Source organism: Drosophila elegans, unplaced genomic scaffold (assembly GCF_018152505.1).
Source record: "Drosophila elegans isolate 14027-0461.03 unplaced genomic scaffold, ASM1815250v1 contig_208, whole genome shotgun sequence".
Lineage (NCBI taxonomy): Eukaryota > Metazoa > Arthropoda > Insecta > Diptera > Drosophilidae > Drosophila > Drosophila elegans.
Genome location: NW_024545578.1, coordinates 11930780 through 11949199, shown reverse-complemented (window position 1 = coordinate 11949199; position 18420 = coordinate 11930780). Strand labels below are relative to the sequence as shown.

The window sequence follows — 18420 nt, the reverse complement described above, 5'->3', positions numbered from 1 at the left end:
GAAGCCATTCAGATAGAGTGAGAAGGAGCGCGAACCGTAGAAAGAGATAGAGAGAGAGAGATTTTGCAGGGCTGCACTTTTCGGGATGACTGCAAAAAATTTCGCTTTTTTCCATGTCCTGACTTTCGCTGCAGTTTTCATTTCAGAGCGCAACTCAAAAAGCAACATTAAAAGCAACAACAACAGCAACAACAACACCGACATACGCAACCCGAAAAAAAAATGTGGCGTGGGAGTGTGTTAGTAAGGCTAATTGCCTTGTCATACCCCCAGGGCCCACGGGTGGTATGATGAATTTTACGAAATATCAATTAACGATGTGCACACCATTTCCAATGCGCCACGTTATCATTTAATCGTTCCTGTAGGTATATGGGTTATAGTTGCTTGATACAAACGTTTGCGTACAAAAAAATATATATATGGAAACAATATGTGTAAGGTATGCTAATACTTTTCTACCATTCGTCACAAATGTTTTATAATATTTCTTATTACTTAAAATTACTTTACCTTTTTAAGCTAAAACATAATAAAAAAAGGATCGGTTGTTCATTACATGATTTGTTTACTTCTTTTTCAAAAATTGTTAACTGTTAAGTTATTTTCGAATCCCTCAAAGTTGTTATAAGGTATCGATTTCCATGTGACAAATGTCAGTTTGAAAACAAAATATAAAATGTGCTTACATACAAAAAAAAATTCTTGTAATATGCTAGTATTTCATGAGGGAAACTCTTCACCGCGGTTGTAGGTCTTTTAAACAAACACAAAAAGTCGCCCCAATGCAAATTTAATCGTGATAGTAATAATGTTAGTTATTTTGGCTGCCTGTGTATACCTAACTTTTGGATTTCTAATTGTGTACTTAATATGCCTTTGTATTATGATATTCCTGTCTATATTCTTTGGCTACAATCCTGTCGACAACTAAGGACTTTTCATTTGTAAAACAATTATAAATGGGTAAGCAACAATTAATTTTTAAATTTTTGTCTGCTCCAAATTAAAAGTGTCGAAAAAATCAAAAAGCATTTAAAGTACATCTTCAAAAATATCATTAATTTGCCGTTTGGCCATCAACAACCCCGAAAAGCACTCAGACAGGCGGTAAGTTTCCCGGTAAACCCCAAAAAAAAGTTGACAAAAACTTTTTATGCATTACCTTTGTCTACATTTTGGTCAGCTTGATGGGAATTATGGGGATTTTGGGGGTGTACGAGAACGGTGGCCCAGACAACAGTCAATGGATTAAGCGTTTGTTGTGGGGTTGTTGCTAATATGAATATGTTTGTTGCTATTTTATTTAACGCTTCACTGCATTCCCTTTTTATTTTGTCTGTCTGTCTCTTTGTCTGGGAACTCTGCTGGATGTTGGCCAGGATAGTTGTATTCCCCCCCTATGAGTGCTGAATTTTTAATCAGCCCTTTTGGCCCGTGGCTTTGATTGAATGGAATAAAATATTCGAGCCTCACTCTCGTTCCATATTCTACGTCCTTCCTGTTTTCTGCTGTTCTAGAAATTTTAGAAAGTTCCGTTGCGGCTGCAGCGACAGCCACCCCTGGAGCACCACCGCCTCTGACCCCAGCAGTAACCCACATTGCCAACCCCTTTTGGGCCCCCTTTTGACCCCCTCTTCACCCCCGATCCCAGCAAACATTCTGCACTGCGTCACGTTCGCCGCATGCTGTCTGCCATTTTGGCTTTTCCTGCAGGAAGCTTGCATATTTCACGTTCGCCATGTTGTTTTTTCCTCGGTGTGTGTGTGTGTGTGTGTGCAGTGTGTGCAGTGTGTGTGCCCCGAAGTTGGTGTGTGTGTGTGTGCAGTGTCTGTGTGAGCCGGTGCCCCAACTCTTCACTTTTATCGATTGAATTGTGTCTCCGGCTGTGAAATGCAGGTCATTGATCTGTTCGTGCCAGCTAAAAACGACGGAATGCTTTTTCGGTTTTTCGCTCTCTCGCTCTCTCTCTTTCTGCCTTTTTCGCCTTCTCTATTGCTCCTTTGAAGGAGTTGGGCAGGACAGCAGCTGTGGACTGCAATTCATCGTCTGGCTTTTTTGGAGTTTTATGGGTAATCAGCATTTGACAAGGGTTCTGGGTTTCCAGTAAACAGCGCCATAAATCTGATTTCGTTTTGATAAACCAATTTGGTGTCAGCCATTTAGCTGAATTTAGATTTCGAGCCAGGCTAAGTTTGGATAAGTTGAGGCTGGCTAGGTTTAACTTTTCTCGAAAAAGAAAATATGAAAAGTATAAATAGTTAATATAATTGTATAACATTTATTTATTTAAACAGTTTTATATATAATGGGTGACAAAATGCAATTTTATGATTTTATTAAGGTGAAGGCATGTTTAATAAACAAATGTAATAACTATGAACTAAATGAAAAAATTTTAACGCTAAAATAAAAGCTTTTTTAACACAACGAAATTTTTAGGCATATAATTCGGAAGTTTTCTTAAAATAAATTAAATTTATAAAAGCTGAAAGTAGTTTTATTTTAGTTTTAATTAACTAATATAATTTTAAAAGATGGCTGCTTATTTAGGTACCAATATTTGTAAAAGTTTGAAAAGTTTCAAACATCCGCTTTTAAGATAAAATAACTGTACAGAGCAGCTCGAGTTGTTCCTTTTTGCAACCAACACCAGCAAAACAACTGTGAACAGTATTTCCTTTCCGAAGCTTTGGGGTAGTGGAGCAGCAGAACCCGGAGATATATATATTCTAAGTAGGAGTTTGGGTTGGAGCTGGAAGTCACAACCAGACTGCTGGCAGAAACTGTACCGAAGCATCGAGAACGTAGATTCCAGACAGCAGTAGAAAGGGAAATCTACTGCGACTTTTGGCACCAGGATATGTATTTTTTGGGCACTTGGAGTTTTCCGCCTCCGGTCTTTTGGGGGTTAAATAAAAAGTACTTGTCCGTTTGACGGTTCAATGACCATCCAACCGACCGGCGTCGATGCTATCTGAACAAAGTATATTGCCATCGACCAACGTCCGCTGCTTCCCACATTTACTAATGGGTCTTGCCTTTGCCTATCGCTGGAAAAACAAAAAATAAATAAGCATAATGTGCAGAACGAGTTGCAATCGCAGTTCCCTGTTCCCGGATTCTTAGCCACAAGTGAGTTCGGTTGACTTAATGCCCAGCTCGGTGAGCCAAACACGTTTTCGCTAGCGCATAATTTGTGGGTAAGTTTTCAATCAACAAGCTCCAAGCCAAAGGCTTCAGTTTCTCTTCCGTCTATTTTTGTTCCAACTTTGTCTAATAATTCTGGAATGCAATGCCAACTTTCACATCTAACTAATTGGCTTAACCCTGGCATTTGGCATTTGGCATTGCATATTTACGACGAACACTCCAGTACCTTACTTAATTTTTACGGTGGGGTAGTCTTACAGTTTTATAAGGGACATAAGTTTGCTGTTTGTGAAGAGTAGCTTAAAATATCTTTAAAATGATCAAATATATGAATTTTTTTTTAAATTGCTATTTTGTATATAAAAAATTAAGAATTTATAACCTTTTATTAATTAGTAATCCGAAAATGTAATGAAATCCGAATGTATGTATTAAAAAAAATATATATTTCCAACTAAAACATTTTTTTCTCTGCAAAGTTTTAGAAATAAATATCTTTTTATTAATAACTGGATAATTAAAATGTATTACAATTAATTAAGTATTCTTTAAAAATAGTCGAAAATGAAAAAGGTTTATTAAATTAAAATGTCAGCTAATTTTAATTCTGATCAGCAAAAAAAGCGCTTTCCTAATATTCCAAAAAATATAAATAAAATGATTAGATATAACATAATTTTATTAAAATTCAATTTAATTGTTAGAAAATGATATAAATATTTAGAACTGAAGTATAAATGATCACTTTGAAAATGTGTTATAAATATTCTGCTATAGCAAATAGTATTGCTATTCAAAATTCTCTTTCCTGTCCCCGAATCTCGGCAATAACTTCACCCAATATAGTGCATCTCGGAAACTTCGCGGTCATTGGAATTGCACAGCTCAACCACCCAGAGAACGTTAAGCGCAGGCGTCGTCGCTAGAGAAAGGGAGAGATTTGAATGCGGGGGAATCCGAGAGATAGAGAGAGTTACCGTAGAGGCCTCTCTGACTGGGAAGCCTTCTCCTCCTAAACTGCCCAAGCCAAAGCCAAAGCCAAAGCCATGGGCCTAGCGCTCGGGCTAATGGCCTCTCCAGTCGTTAGCCGATGTTATAATCGCTGGGAATCGTGGCTGCAGCTTTTGTTTGCATTCCACAGCGTTGAGGTGGTTTCTCTTGCCGCTCCTCCGATTCTCCGATTCTCCTGCTCACCAGTTCACCAGTTCTCCAGTTCTCCAGCCACCCGGTTCTCCGGTTCGTGCACCTTCCCCGCCCACACTCTCACCCAGTTTCAGGTCGGGTCTGCTGGCATTGACACTGACACTGCGCTACGATGGCATTGGCCATGGCATTCCCGGTGCTTCTTGCAGCGGCTTCCTGCACCGCCACCTTGGAGCCCGCCTCCCTAGTCACTCCCCATGCACCTTCTCCCGGTTCGAAACTGGTCTGGCATTCATCAACCTTGGTTTCACGAGGGAGTGGGAACGGAGGAAGGCACCTGGCAATGCGTGTGCAAAGTACAGGGAAGATTAGAAAGTCGCATTGGCTAGGCAAATTCGTATTCAATTTTTAACACATATCATTATTTTTACCATTTATTGTGAGAGAACTAAAAATATTTTAATTCAGATTTTTGAAGTATTTTACAACTTACAATTTGATATTTAACATTTTTTGCCCATGGTCAAATATAATATTAATATTGAGTATCTGTTGAGCATATTACATATATGTTTTGAATATATATATATATATATTTATAATAAAGGTAAATAAAACACAATACTGAATAATTTTAAACATGTATTTTAATTAGAAACAAAAACCTAAAAAAATTGAGATATTTCTGAACACAAAATAATAAATTAAATGTGTTGGTTAATTTTAAGAACACAAAACAATTCCAATAATTGTTAGTATTGAAATAAAATATATGCCAAGAGACAATATTTTAAAATTATTTATGTATGGATAATTTGAAATATTAATCATTATTGCTTACCTTTCATTACTTTTCGCTTAGTCACCATTTATCAATAATTTAGTTATTAACATAAGTTATTCTCAGATCTATATGCAAATGCATACAAAAAAAATGTAATTGACATTATTTATTTTTTATACCAATTGAAAAATGGTTACCATGTTAAAATAATGTTTTTACTGTAGGTCAGCACAAAAACCCTTTTGTGATTTGCGTTATGCATTGACAGACTTCTATTGTCCGAGCAAGACCTATCCGTGTCCTTTCTGTTTGCAGACCCCATTTCCATCGCAATCCCCAGGATTCCATGTCCACGATGATGCCGCTGCACTGGCCGGGCTTGAACTGGATTTTTAATTGGCCTAGTCCATTGAGTGCTCCATTTGCTGGCACCCCCCCGTGCACCCATCCGATATGTGTTGGCCAAGGTGCGAGTGGGGCGACGAGTGGAGGACAGATGCCCAACGATAATGGACAGCTGAGATTTGCACTCGGATAGCAGTAACTGTGGAAACAAGTTTGAATTGCAAATGAGTGAATTGCAGATGAACTGGGAATTTTCCAATTGCTATTTGAAGAACTAAATGGACTTTACGCATTAAAGGCAGTGTAGAAGTCTACACGAGGAAACTTGAGTCTTTCAAAATTGAGGGACTAGTTCTGTCTAAAAACTAATGGATAATTATCAAAAATTGTTATGTGATTTTTTGTACAATTTAGTTAACAATTTATAGAAATCACAAGCAAATATAAGCCTCAAATATAATTAAAAAAAAAAATAAGAAATATTCTTTCGAGGCTTGAGATTTCACAGTATTGTGACACAGTAATCAGACAAAATAAAAATATATTTATGTTTTCGATTTGAATTTAATACGAATCATGGCTTAATTTGTTTTATTTATCTTTGTACGTAGCTTAATCTCCTTCATTGTGCAATTTTCACCCCACTTCTCCCAACCACATTGTCCTTAATTTGTCTTTGAGTGTTCCCCCAACTTTTCCATGTGACAGTTTAACTAACTGATGAGTAAACTTAACAAAAAAAGAAAATTAAAATAAACAGGGACACCACAATTAAAATGAAAATCAACGAAAAGGGAAAACTTTTTGTAATACATACTCTTGGTACTTTCGCATGTATGTGGAGATATATACGAAGCGAACACACGGACATATTTTAATCCTCACAGACAGAACAATAACAGACTAACCTATTGTAAAGTGGGGGAAATATAAAGCTCAACGGCAAATATGTATGTTTACATATAGACATATATACACCCATATTGGTCGGGTGTCTGTGCCTGTGTATGTTTATGCATTTGTATGCACTTGCGACAAATTTTCCAAAATGGCGACGACAATGACTAACCGTATGACTTCAACTCCCTTCCGTTCCCCAATTTTCCGCCCCCCCAACACACAGAAAGTAGAGTGGGAGAGGTTCGTTTTGTCTGCTTGCGAAACTCCAGAACACCAGAACTCCAGGTCAATGATACCAAAAGTTAAACACCCAGCCAACCCACAAACTTTATGACCCACCCCTCGCCACCCACCATGTCTGCGTCGCACTTGAGCAATTTTCACAAAAAAATAAAAATACAAAAATGCAGAAAATAAAAATAATAGAGGAAAGACTCGACTGAAAGAAGAGAATGAAAACAAAAAGCGACGGGCCGCACCCTGGGGCAAAAAGAGTGAGGAAAATGGAGGGGTGGGTGGGGGTGTGCATGCAACGTCAGTGTCAAGTTTACGCTAGGTTCACCACCTTCAGCGCCCAGTCCCCAAATCATCCAACACCCCCTCGCTGCCATGCCTTTTTCCACACACAACTCCACTTTCAATGGCAGCACAAAAGCACTTTTATCTTTTGTACGTTTAATTTGTGCAGTGAAAAGTGGGCGGGAAAAGCGTCAATGCCGGGTTAAGAGGATGAATTGTGCACTGAGAAAATGTTCAGAAAATTTTGTATATTATAGTATTCTCCTGTATATTTTTGTTAAGAAGTATAGACAAACTGTTAAGAATTATTCATTATAGTGTTCTATAACCTGGTTCATTTGGAAATTTGTGAGATTTTATCTAAAATTTCAATTCCAGTAACACAGAAGCATATTTTTGTAGCATACTTATTGAATACTTAGTTCTCTAAAATGCTTTTCATCACCCTACTCCTTGTATTGTACATTAAACTTCAATATCAAATATAAATGTTTCAATTAGTCCTGAATTTAATTGTAAGGCTAAAGTTTTTATTTTAGTTTTAGATTCAGGATCAATATTAAATCCCAAATTATAACACTATTAATCTATCAGCTGTAAAAAAAAGGATTTTTTTTATGTGTTTTTAAGAGGGAGGAAAAGCGAATGGGCTCATAGCGGCCAAAACACCGAGCCACCCACCTCTTCCTTTTTCGCCCAACAAAACAGTCCACAAGCATCTGCACTCATGCATCATTCATTCTGCTTTGCTCTCTGTCGCTCTCTTTATCTGCATCTGTTTCTGTGTGTGCATATATATATATATATATATATTTATATGTATATATGTATTTGTGTGTTGGAGCTGCAGCAACAACAACAACTACGACAACTTGAACAACGCGGTGAAGGTCATTGCTACCAAAATTGTGTCTCCCTTTTGTCCTACTCTACTCTCGACTCGATTCGCTTCGTCTCACACACACACACACACACACACTCGCCGATACCCACTCACACAGAGACACACTCAAAACACACACACACTCTCTCACAGACAGGAAAAGCCCTGTATCTGTGTGAGCTATCCATCCATCCTAGTGGTATACTCCACATCCCGAAACATAACTTGAACAGGGAGTTGGGATCTCAGTTCTGGAATGGGCGATGAAAATGGAGACAGCTATGGAAAGAGATGGCAATCGGGGAAAGAAAGAGAGAGGGAGAGAGAAAGAGCGAGTTGGAGAGCTGCAGTGCTCGACTGGGAAGTTTTTCTTTTTCGCTTTTTGTTTTCAACGTGCCCACTTTTCGCCAGCCTTCCCCTTTCGTCATTTTTTTATAAGACATGCTTTAAATGGGTAAAGAAGTTGCCAGATGGCGAAGATCACAAAGAAATTAAATGAAACGTCTTATCTTATAAAAAAGAGAAATACAATAAAAGCAACTTGTTTTAAAGTTTTTAAACTATAACTATACTCCATTCTCTATTTTTTCAAATTATATAATTACATTAGGTATTATGAAAACTTTTTTTTTTATTGTAGCTTCAAGGGTTAGTAAAAATAATGGCAAGCATTTAAAATTTTAATACACTTGATTTAGTATTTGGCAGATAAATGTTATATATTATATTTTTTTAATACTACACAAATTTCTAGGCAATTTCAATCATCTGGCAACTGTAACGCCACTTGGCTTGCGATTACAAAATCGCAACAGCTTCTCCAACTCCGCTATTGAAAACTTGTTCGTTGCCCCCTCTTCTATCCCACTTGCACCACCTCCCGTCTCGCTCTGGCCGCAAACTGTGTCTGTGTCACTCAACCCACTAAACTAGCGCACAATGCGAATTGTGAAATGCGACGATGACGACGATGCCAGGCAACGAACGAAGTTGTTGAGTTCTCCCAGTTCTTCGCATACTCTTTCAAAAGGTGGTATACTTCTGATAAGCGGACGAAAATGTTTCTCCTATTATAAACTATATAATGGTAGTAAATACGCAATGTAATAATATTTTTCTGTCAAGTCAAGGTTTTGTATCGCTGATCCTTGCCGGGTAATTGGATTAAATTATTCTAATACTGTTGTTTTCTCGATTTAGTAATTCATCATTTTTGTTTTTTGCCAGAAAACGGAAAAAGATATGAAAATTAAAATTTTCTCATTTATTTTGAAGAAATCACATAATTTTACAATTTCATCATATTTTTTCAGGATATTCTGGAAGTCGGTCTTTTAAGCTTCTCTCTGGCCCTCTCTTTCGCCCACCAAGGCAGACATTGCCCAGCTTACTCCTCTCGCTCTCTTTCTCTGTGTCTCCTTCTGCTGTGCATGCTGCTCCATTCACGTGCTGCATGCTTTTCGCGTGTAAGTCGCCCAGCCCCTGCGATCCCCCCATACCCATTCCTACGACCCCCTCTCTCTTTCACGCTCTCTACAGTTCTCTCTGGGTTCTCAACGGAAGTTGGCGTGCGCCAGTGTGTGTGAGTGCTGGGTTCAATGTCTGGTGGTTGACCTACCCACACCACTACGTTTTCCCAGGAGTCTCGGTGCTCAGCTCCTGCTGCACTCTGCTTGGTCCTTCTCGTTCCTTCTCTTCTCGCTTGTTGACTCATTGGAACTGCTTGTTCCGCCACTGCGTGGGTATTAGAAAGTGCCGCACCCAGAAAAAAAAACACAAATAAAAAATATACAAAAAGGGACCAAAACTCAAACTCCCACCTCGTCTGTGTGACAAGTGAAAACTAGAAAATTCTGCTGCTCACTGCTCACTAAAGTAAAAGTTGTCTTATCAATGCGCCGGAGTTCTTGCCGGTGGGTGGCGGTTCGTTGTCGACAGCTCATTTGGCGTCATTTCGGCGAGACAAGGACCCCATAAAGATGCCAAACAGATATTGCATAGTTTAACAGATATTTCGAAACTCGTCTGGCATCAATCGCTTTGGACTTGACCAAGGGCATGGTTATTATCTTCGGCATGATATAAATTTTGCTTATCAAAGTGAATCCTTAAGCAATATTAAAAAAAGAGTGAATTAAGTCCTGTTTTTGAATAAATAAAAAAGTAAGTTTAAGGAAAACTAGCTATAAATTTCAGTTTAAAAAATTTACAATGTAAAAAAAAGAAAACCTAGTCAAATAAAAAAATGTTAATAAGTATGTCTGGAATAGATATTTTTGACATATCGATTTGGAAAACTTGAACTTTCAGTTGGAACAGGAAAAACCAAGTCAATTGACAATTTGTCTTAAGTTTGTTCAACAAAAAAATATTTAAACTAAATTGTTGATTTTAAAAGTTTTACCCAAAGTTAAAATAGAACAAATTTGCCGTATTCTATTTTCTTCCAAGCTAGTGGAAAATTTCTTGCTGTTCTTCTGATGCCATCAACTGGTTTTCCACTTGCAGCAGATTCAAGGCTAAGCCTGTTGGGTCATTGCCATTGCAAGTTTTTCTCCGGTGCTGGAAAAACTAGTTGCATTCACCTGGGCGCGCAATATTTGCTTAGACAGATTACCCAAGAACCGGCTGGGCGGGTTTTCTTCAGCCCGACTTCGTCACAGGGAAAGTTCTGGAGGGAGAGAGTGTGCGCTAATACCGGAGAAATGGAGAAAGTTGCAAGTGGCAAAAGATACTTCAGCCAGCCTATTGTGCAAGTTCCCGCACTTCCACTCCATTTCCACAGTGGAAACTAGGTGAGGTGAGTCACAGTTGTATGCATTTAACAACCCCTTTTTTTTAGCCCTTTTGCAAATTTTCTGAAGGTGGGTGGTTCGGTTGTTTTTGCCCTCGAATGACAAATTATCCTTTACCGAAACCAGTCGGCAGGACTCGCTTTTGCCAAAATAAGCTGGGCAAATAAAAAACAACTGGGAACAGGTGTTGCTTTCTGTCTTATGCTGATTTAGAAAATCAAGGAAAAAAATACAAAAATGTTTTTTTTATTCTAAAAATGTTATTTTATACGAAATAGACATGTTTAATTCCATGTGTAGGCTCAGAATTTGGCACAACAATAAAAAAAAACGTCTTCGAATCGAACAGATGCTTATTTTATTATATTTATAAATTTTAAGATTAAGTTTTTAGTGATATCATGGAATTCCACTTTACTTCTATAACTTAATTAAAAAACCTTAAAAAATATCTTATATTGTAATAACAAACTTATTTCTTAGTTCTTATTTTTATAAATTTCTCCCCCATTGTCAACAGAATTTGAACTCAAGAACTCTAGGGTTTTCCGTTGTAAAAGCTTGCAACCCTTTTTTTGTGAAATTTTTACGTCGTTCCCGCAACATTAAGCTTGGTTTATTGACCTCCATGCTGCACTGCATTGCGTCACCGGCTCATCTGGTCGTCTCTTATCACGCAACTGGCATCAAAAGTGTCAGCCATAGCTATACACTGAAAAAAACAATACTTTCTATTCTTAATACAATTTAAGTCTTATATTTATTAAAATTTCTTTTATTAAATATCAAGAAATTGAAATTTATCCATTTAAATACAGATTTAAAATGATTGATTTCTTATTATAAATTTTACTGTGTACCTTAACCCTTGTCTCCTTCCTTAACCCTGTGCACTTTTCGGTTTACTGCTGCAACGTTACAAATTAGCGAACGTTTTGGTGGGAGAAGGAGGCCAACTGTCTGGGCCCAGACCCCGTTTGTTGTTGTGATACACGGGGTTTGGGTTTGTCACAAGGGGTTGGTGCATAACGACGCCATAATTACTGTAATCTATATCATATTGCAGAGTTTGCTTGATGTTTTGGCCAAGTAAGTGGCCATAAAATGCAGTCAACTTCGGTGCCAAACCGCTGTTGTACTTGATTTAAAAGAAATTAGGGAGTTGGAAGTCAACATTAAGCGAGGACAATTGTCCTGCTCAGATTTTTGCTGCAATAGTTCATAATAAGTTCGATAGTTACCAATTCTGAACAAATAAATTTGTAAAATAAAGCAATGAGCTATTAAGCTCAGCAACGAAATGGAACCGGACTATAACCGATTAGCTATTTGATATCAAAAAATCGTAAAAAAAGCGAAACGAAATGATGTAAGTGAGTCAGACTCTTTCGATTGCCCCAAAAGGGCTTTACTAACAAAAAACTCAACATCAAATCTAGTTTGGTAATAAAATAATAAGAATGCTATTGAATATTCCTTATATTTAATGAGTTAATTAATTATTTTGTTTTCGCAGATAAGGTGGGAACGGTTTATAAATTGCAAGCGAAAAGCTTTTCCAATTTCTCTCTCTTAAAATTCGCAATTGCATTCTGTTCTCCACACGACAAATTTTTGCCGAGGCTCTCAGTTTGCATTTCGCTCTCGAAGGAAAAGCTCGTGATGGAAAATCCACGGAGAATTACCGATTTGCCGTTGGAAGTCCTCGATCTGATATTCAGTAATCTTAGCCAACTATCAAACAAAGTGACGTTGGCTCAGGCTGATGAAAAGCTGGGAAAAGCTTTTGCCTACCACAGCCGCAATGGCTACAGGCGACTCTCGCCCAACGGAAGGCTAAGTCCCGAACTGTGGGTGATTCTCATTAGGGAATGTGGCCCGTCAATTGAGGAACTTGTGTGCGATGGAAGGAGTCTAGCCTGGAACGACCTTATCGCCCAGGCAGTTGTTAATTACTGTCCCAATCTTAAATTGGTATCCATTTGTCTATATAGGTCAGGTCGTGTCAGCGCCGAGGCTTTTCTAATACAAATGAAAAACAAGCTGACATCGGTTACAATAGACCAACAAGATCATTTCGCACCTACAATTTTAGGCGCGGTGGCTGAAATTACCGAACTAAAAAATTTCTCATTTATGGGAAATGTGGACGAAAACGGTGAGTCTTTTGAAGCAAAAAGGAAAAATACTTGTAATCTTTAAATATAGCTTTACGTTTGTAAAAAAGAATACAATACACAAGAGTTTATGTAAAAATGTCACAAAAATTCTATTTAAAGCAAATTCCAAATGAAATCTTTTATACTATCCACAAAATAAATATTTCAAAACAAGTCGTTTAAATCGCCAATTGAACTGATCGCAGGTCTTTTGTTTAGTTGATCTTTTACAGAAACTGGTCGCCCTGGAAAAGTTGGAAATCGAACACATATATTATATAGACGAGCCGTCTGTTAATTTACTACAGATTTGTGCCTCCCAAAGGAATCTGCGCGAATTGAGTGTGGTCAAAATTAAAATACTGCCTTTTGAGGAAAATAATTCTACGGTATGGGCAAGCTTGGAATCATTGACTTTGAACCAGTGCATAATTTCCTTCGAACTGCCAGACTGCCCTAAGCTTAAATATTTGGAAATTCAATATCCTAGGTGTCATATGGAAGACTATATCCTCAAATTTATTCTGAAAAATGGTAGTAATATTCACACCTTGTATGAGAGATGCTATCCGTCAATTAATGCTGACGGCTTTCTCCAACTGCTACGCAGCTGCCCTAAATTGAGATACCTTGATACTCCTATGGAGTATATAAAGCTGTATTTGGCCTATGTGAACAATATAATCGAAATACTAAGAGAAAATGGAGTCACTCCAGAGGACCCATTAGAACTGGTTGTATGTAGGCGTATTAAGTGGAAATGGATGCGACGATTGGTGAGTTCTTTGAAGCAATATGTTTTCAAATGTTGCCTTGAGTTTTCTTTTCAGCTGCTTAAAGCCCCAAATTCAAACTTGATCGATTTGTATGAGGGCACTGAGTAAAAAAGTAAAGAAAAAAGAATATTCTGTTGAAATAAAACTAAATATATGCAGTTGAAACTAAGAGAATATTACTAAAAAATCTTCCTGTAAGTATACCACTAAAATTAAAAATAAGATATAAAATAAATACCACTGAATTTTGTTATTATGCCAAGAAAAGCAACGAGCTATTATCACAAATGTGTTTTTTTGCGTGGGTAATGTCACTGAACTCTGGCCAGAGAGAAATCAAAAGCTTTTCCGATTTCCCTCTCTCAGAGTTCGCAAATGCATTCCGCTCTCCAGAAGATGAGTTTGGTCACAGTTCTCAGTTCGCTTTGCGCTCTCGAGGAAAAAGCTCGTGATGGAAAATCCACGGAATATTACCGATTTGCCATTGGAAGTCCTCGATCAGATATTCGGCTATCTCAGTTATCTATCAAGCAAAGTGAAACTGGCTCAGGCCCATGAAAAGCTGGGAAAAGCGTTTGTCTACCACAGCCGCAATGAGTTCAGGAGGCTGTCGCCCGATGCATATCTCACACCCGAACTGTGGCTGTTTGTTGTAAAGGAATGTGGAGCCACAGTTGAGGAATTATTTTACGATGATGAGCGTCCAGGCTTTTACTGGGACGACCTTATAGCCCAGGCGGTTGTGAAGCACTGTCCCAATCTGAAATCGGTATCAACTTGTGTATATAGGTCCCAGCACGACAGCGTCCAGGAATTTTTAATAAAAACAAAAAACTCGTTGATATCGCTTTCGTTGAAGCTCAGTCAACATTTCACACACTGCACACTCATGAATGTCGTTGGTGAAATGCCGCAATTAAAAAAATTATCAATCATCGGATTTGTGGATGAGCAAAGTAAGTATTTATAAGCTAAAATGGAGAACAAGAAAAACATTTACCTATATTGGTTCAATATAAAATTAAGTTTAGCCATGAATAAAATTAAAATATGTAATCAGAGCCAAGTGTTCTAATGATAGGGCCCAACACGCAGTCCCAAAAAGTAATTTTATGCAATAAATTTATGTATTTGATATCCCATAAAAGGGTTCAATTTAGTTTAAATGTAGTTATTTTTTAATGTCTATAAAATTGTATTTGCTTAGTTTACCAGGTACAAAAATTGATCTCCCTGGAGACGCTGAAAATCGAAGAACTTTATTATAGGAGCAGACAGGAATTGGACATATTACGAATTTGTAGCTCACTTAAAAATCTCCGGAAATTGAAAGTGAGTAATATAAAACTTAAGCCAATCAAAGAGCGTTGTTCAATAATGTGGGCTGACTTGGAATACCTCAAATTGACTCAGAGTGAAGTCACTAGTGAATTGCCAGACTGCCCAAAACTTAAGTACTTGGACATTCGTAATCTAACATGCCATATCGAAGGTTATATCCTAAAATTTATTAAGAAAAATGGAGCAAATATCCACACGATTTGTGAGAAATGTTACCCGCTAATCACTGCCGACGGTTTTCTCCAATTGCTTCGAAGCTGCCCAAATCTGCGAGTCCTATATACTCAGCTGGAGTATATAAAACTCTATTTTGCCTATGTGACAAATATGGTCGAAATACTAAGGGAAAATGGAGTTACTCCAGGGGATCCATTGGAACTAGTTGTTTGTAGCCGTATTAAGTGGAAATGGATTAAACGATTAGTGAGTGCAAAGAGAAACATTTTTGCGATTTATATTTTAAACGTTTTTTTTAGCTACTTCGGACCCCCAATTCTGAGCTGATCGATCTATACATGGGAACTTTTTAACGATAATTTAATGAAACAGCCCAAAAGAGGTGCCACTGCCTCCAATAGTTTAGTCAATTTAAAAAATTAAATAAATTAAACAAATTGTTTGTTGTCTTCTTAAGTATACGATTACCTTTTACAATGTGTTTTTTTTTTCTGAAGGTGATATTATAAAAAACGGTAAGTCTTTTACAGGAAACAGAAAAACTCAGTTTTGATTTTGAAATCAAAAATCATGAGTTAAATTTAATACGCAAGTGCACATGCTATGAGGTACAAAGCTTTTATAAAGAACATCATAATATTGTTAAAAAATTTAGAAATTTTACTATTTATACGCACGTAAACAGGTGACAATCATACAAATATTATTAAAGTCTTTCAAACACCTCGGTATATACTTTTGCACAAATATACCCCTAAAGCTACGATTAAAGGGTGTGAAAAGCTTTCTCGCTGTTCTTATCTTCTCTTTTTTTTTTGGAGATCTGTACAAATTCTTTTGCTCATCAGTTCTGCATCAGTTCTTAGTTTGCCCTTCGCTCTCGAGGGCATGGGTACCCGCGATGAGCAATCAACGGACAATAACCGATTTGCCACTCGAAGTCCTCGATCTAATATTTATGAACTTAAGAAATCTAAGGGACAAACTTCGACTGGCGCAAGTGCATAAGCATCTGGGTAAAGGGTTTGCCTACCACAGCCGCAATGATTACAAGAGGTTCAGCCCGAAAATATATTTTCCGGTGCGTCTATATCGCGTTCTATTGGCCGAATGTGGCTCGTCCATTGAGGAGTTCATCTGTGGATCAGACACCTGGAGCGATCTGTTGGCCAAGTCAATTGCGAAGCACTGCCCCAATCTGGAATCGGTGAACATTAGTGTTTCATTAAGGAACAGTATCAGTGTGCAATCCTTTCTTCTTAACATGGCCAATTCGCTTATTTCGGTTGAAATAAAACTCAACGACAATTGCCAATCGCCGAGGATCCTAAATGCTGTGGCAGAACTTAAAAACTTGCGGAAATTGTTATATGAGGGGTACATGGACAGAGGAGGTGAGGTATTATTTTTTTATAATTTCAATATAATTTTCTTTATTGGGCAGCATTATATTTATTTAAAGTTTAACTGTTAAATACATTTACTTTGCTTTATTTAATGTTGTTAATACAAACAGCTCTTATGAAAAAAAATAAACGAATATTGATTAGCTTGGTAATGAGATAAGTAAAGTCAATATTCACCACTTGTCGTTAAAGGGTTAAAGGAACGTAGCAAGAAGTGCAATGTGATAAGCGGTTGTTTATCTTCCACTTTGGTCGATTCAAACGGTAAACCTATTTTCGTAGTCATTACAAAATGCTTATTATCTTTCCGTGTTTAAGCTTTTTGTTTGTCATTTTTGTTTTGGTTCCTATTTTGCTGATTTCAAATTGTAATCTAATGATTCTAGACTTTATTTGAGTAATGAATATGGCTTTTATTCTTTATTGTTATCAAATTAAGACTTCATTTATGTATACATTTTCTTTTACAATATAATAAATATGACTATGCATTCATAACACATCAAAGAATTTTAATTTTTTTAAATTTTTAAAACGTTTTTAAAACACTGCAACGCTTAATAGGAAAAGTTAAGCTAAATATAAGTTTATTTTGTCATTTCATTAAAATTACTCTGAACATTAAGATGGTTTGACAATTGAATTAAATTTATTTTAAGTTTGAGCCTTTTTATTTCTTTCGCATTTATTTCAGAACTATATTTAAATTCTATGCCTTTTAGTTAACCAGCTGCACAAGTTAGTTGCTCTGGAGGAGTTAAGACTGGACTACCAGGGAAGTGGATACAGATGTCGATCGGTTAACCTGCTCCAGATTTGTGGCCCCATGACGAATCTTCGCTGCCTGACTGTGGCCAATATATGTATATCACCAGGAGAAGGGTTTCACTCCATGATATGGCCGAACTTGAAAGAGTTAAAAATGCAGAATTGCGAAATCTCCTCAGTGATTCCCGACTGTCCGAAGCTCAAAACCGTGTTTTTGAAATTCTGCAAGTGTAGAATCAGAGGCTATGTCTGCAGTTTCATTCTGAAGAACGGCAAGAACATCGAGGAAATTGATGAGAGCTGTGAGCCAGCGCCATTTGATGGTCACACGTTTCTTGAAGTGATCCGTAATTGTCGAAAATTGCAATTATTTTCCACTCCCATGGGTGGTATAAAAATCTACCAAGCACTCGTTTCTTCATTAGTCGATATTTTGAAGGAAAACGAAACGGCGCGAAGAGAACCTTTCGAACTAATATTGTACTGCCGAGACAAGCTAAGATGGATTCGCCGATTTGTGAGTTGAAATGCCTTTTTTACGATACATACGGTTTTTGTTTTTTTCATTTCTGTTTTTTCAGCTGCAACGGACTTCTAATCCTCAAGTGATCCACACGCTATATCTCTACAAGTACTAATGATTTAAAAACTCGGTCTGTTAGAAATTGAATTAATATTGTTTGATTAATTTAAAACTTGTTTTAGCTTTGTGTTCCTCAGTTTTTACTTTATGAACGTACAAAATTAATATACAGATAATGTAATAGCTCAAATATTTTTTATTTTTATAAATTATTGTTAACAATTGTATCATGTTTAGATCTTAATCTACTTTTTATAAAATGTCAATGAACTAAAAGCGAATGAGTTGTCAAACTTTTCATCTGTCTCTGTCGCCAAATTTCTTTTAGCAATACGAATGTTTTCCTGCATTTCTCGGTTCGTATTTCGCTTCCGGAAAAGATTTGCAATGGAAAACAACCTGACTATAGTTTCATTTCATTTGATTACACAAATACCCGACAACATCATATCCTATTTAAAAATTCCATAAATGAGTCGAACCTTTCTTAGAGTGCCAACTTAAGTTATAAAAGAAATTATGTTGTAAATTTTTCTTTCTTTACATTTAGAAATTTATATATTTATATATACTTACTTAAGGTCAGTTTTTAAGTCTTATTCTTTATTTTTGGATTTCTTTGTCAAGAAGTAAATTTTACTCATTCATTAAGCAATGATATGATTCAAAATCTTATTCTCAGTTTACC

The 18420-nt window shown here is 36.9% G+C and overlaps 3 protein-coding genes across 4 annotated transcripts; all 3 read left to right on the top strand.

Moving 5' to 3' along the window:
- Positions 1-12135: 12135 nt before the first annotated feature.
- On the top strand, positions 12136-13685 carry LOC121467121. Its single transcript, XM_041708377.1, has 3 exons — positions 12136-12680; positions 12901-13457; positions 13512-13685. Exons 1-3 carry the CDS (start codon positions 12185-12187, stop codon positions 13563-13565), a joined length of 1107 nt encoding a protein of 368 aa, XP_041564311.1. The 5' UTR covers positions 12136-12184; the 3' UTR covers positions 13566-13685.
- A 116-nt stretch (positions 13686-13801) lies between these two features.
- On the top strand, positions 13802-15391 carry LOC108135517. Of its 2 annotated transcripts, XM_041708376.1 has the most exons (4): positions 13802-14413; positions 14665-14789; positions 14871-15221; positions 15275-15391. In XM_041708376.1, the coding sequence occupies exons 1-4, from the start codon at positions 13909-13911 to the stop codon at positions 15326-15328; spliced, it is 1035 nt and encodes a 344-aa protein (XP_041564310.1). In that variant the 5' UTR covers positions 13802-13908; the 3' UTR covers positions 15329-15391. The 2 variants fall into 2 exon arrangements, with proteins under 2 accessions (XP_041564310.1, XP_017111751.1); XM_017256262.2 differs by having other exon boundaries at positions 14665-15221; positions 15275-15390.
- A 462-nt stretch (positions 15392-15853) lies between these two features.
- Positions 15854-18006, top strand: LOC108135518. Its single transcript, XM_017256263.1, has 3 exons — positions 15854-16369; positions 17104-17666; positions 17731-18006. The coding sequence occupies exons 1-3, from the start codon at positions 15877-15879 to the stop codon at positions 17785-17787; spliced, it is 1113 nt and encodes a 370-aa protein (XP_017111752.1). The 5' UTR covers positions 15854-15876; the 3' UTR covers positions 17788-18006.
- Positions 18007-18420: the final 414 nt, after the last annotated feature.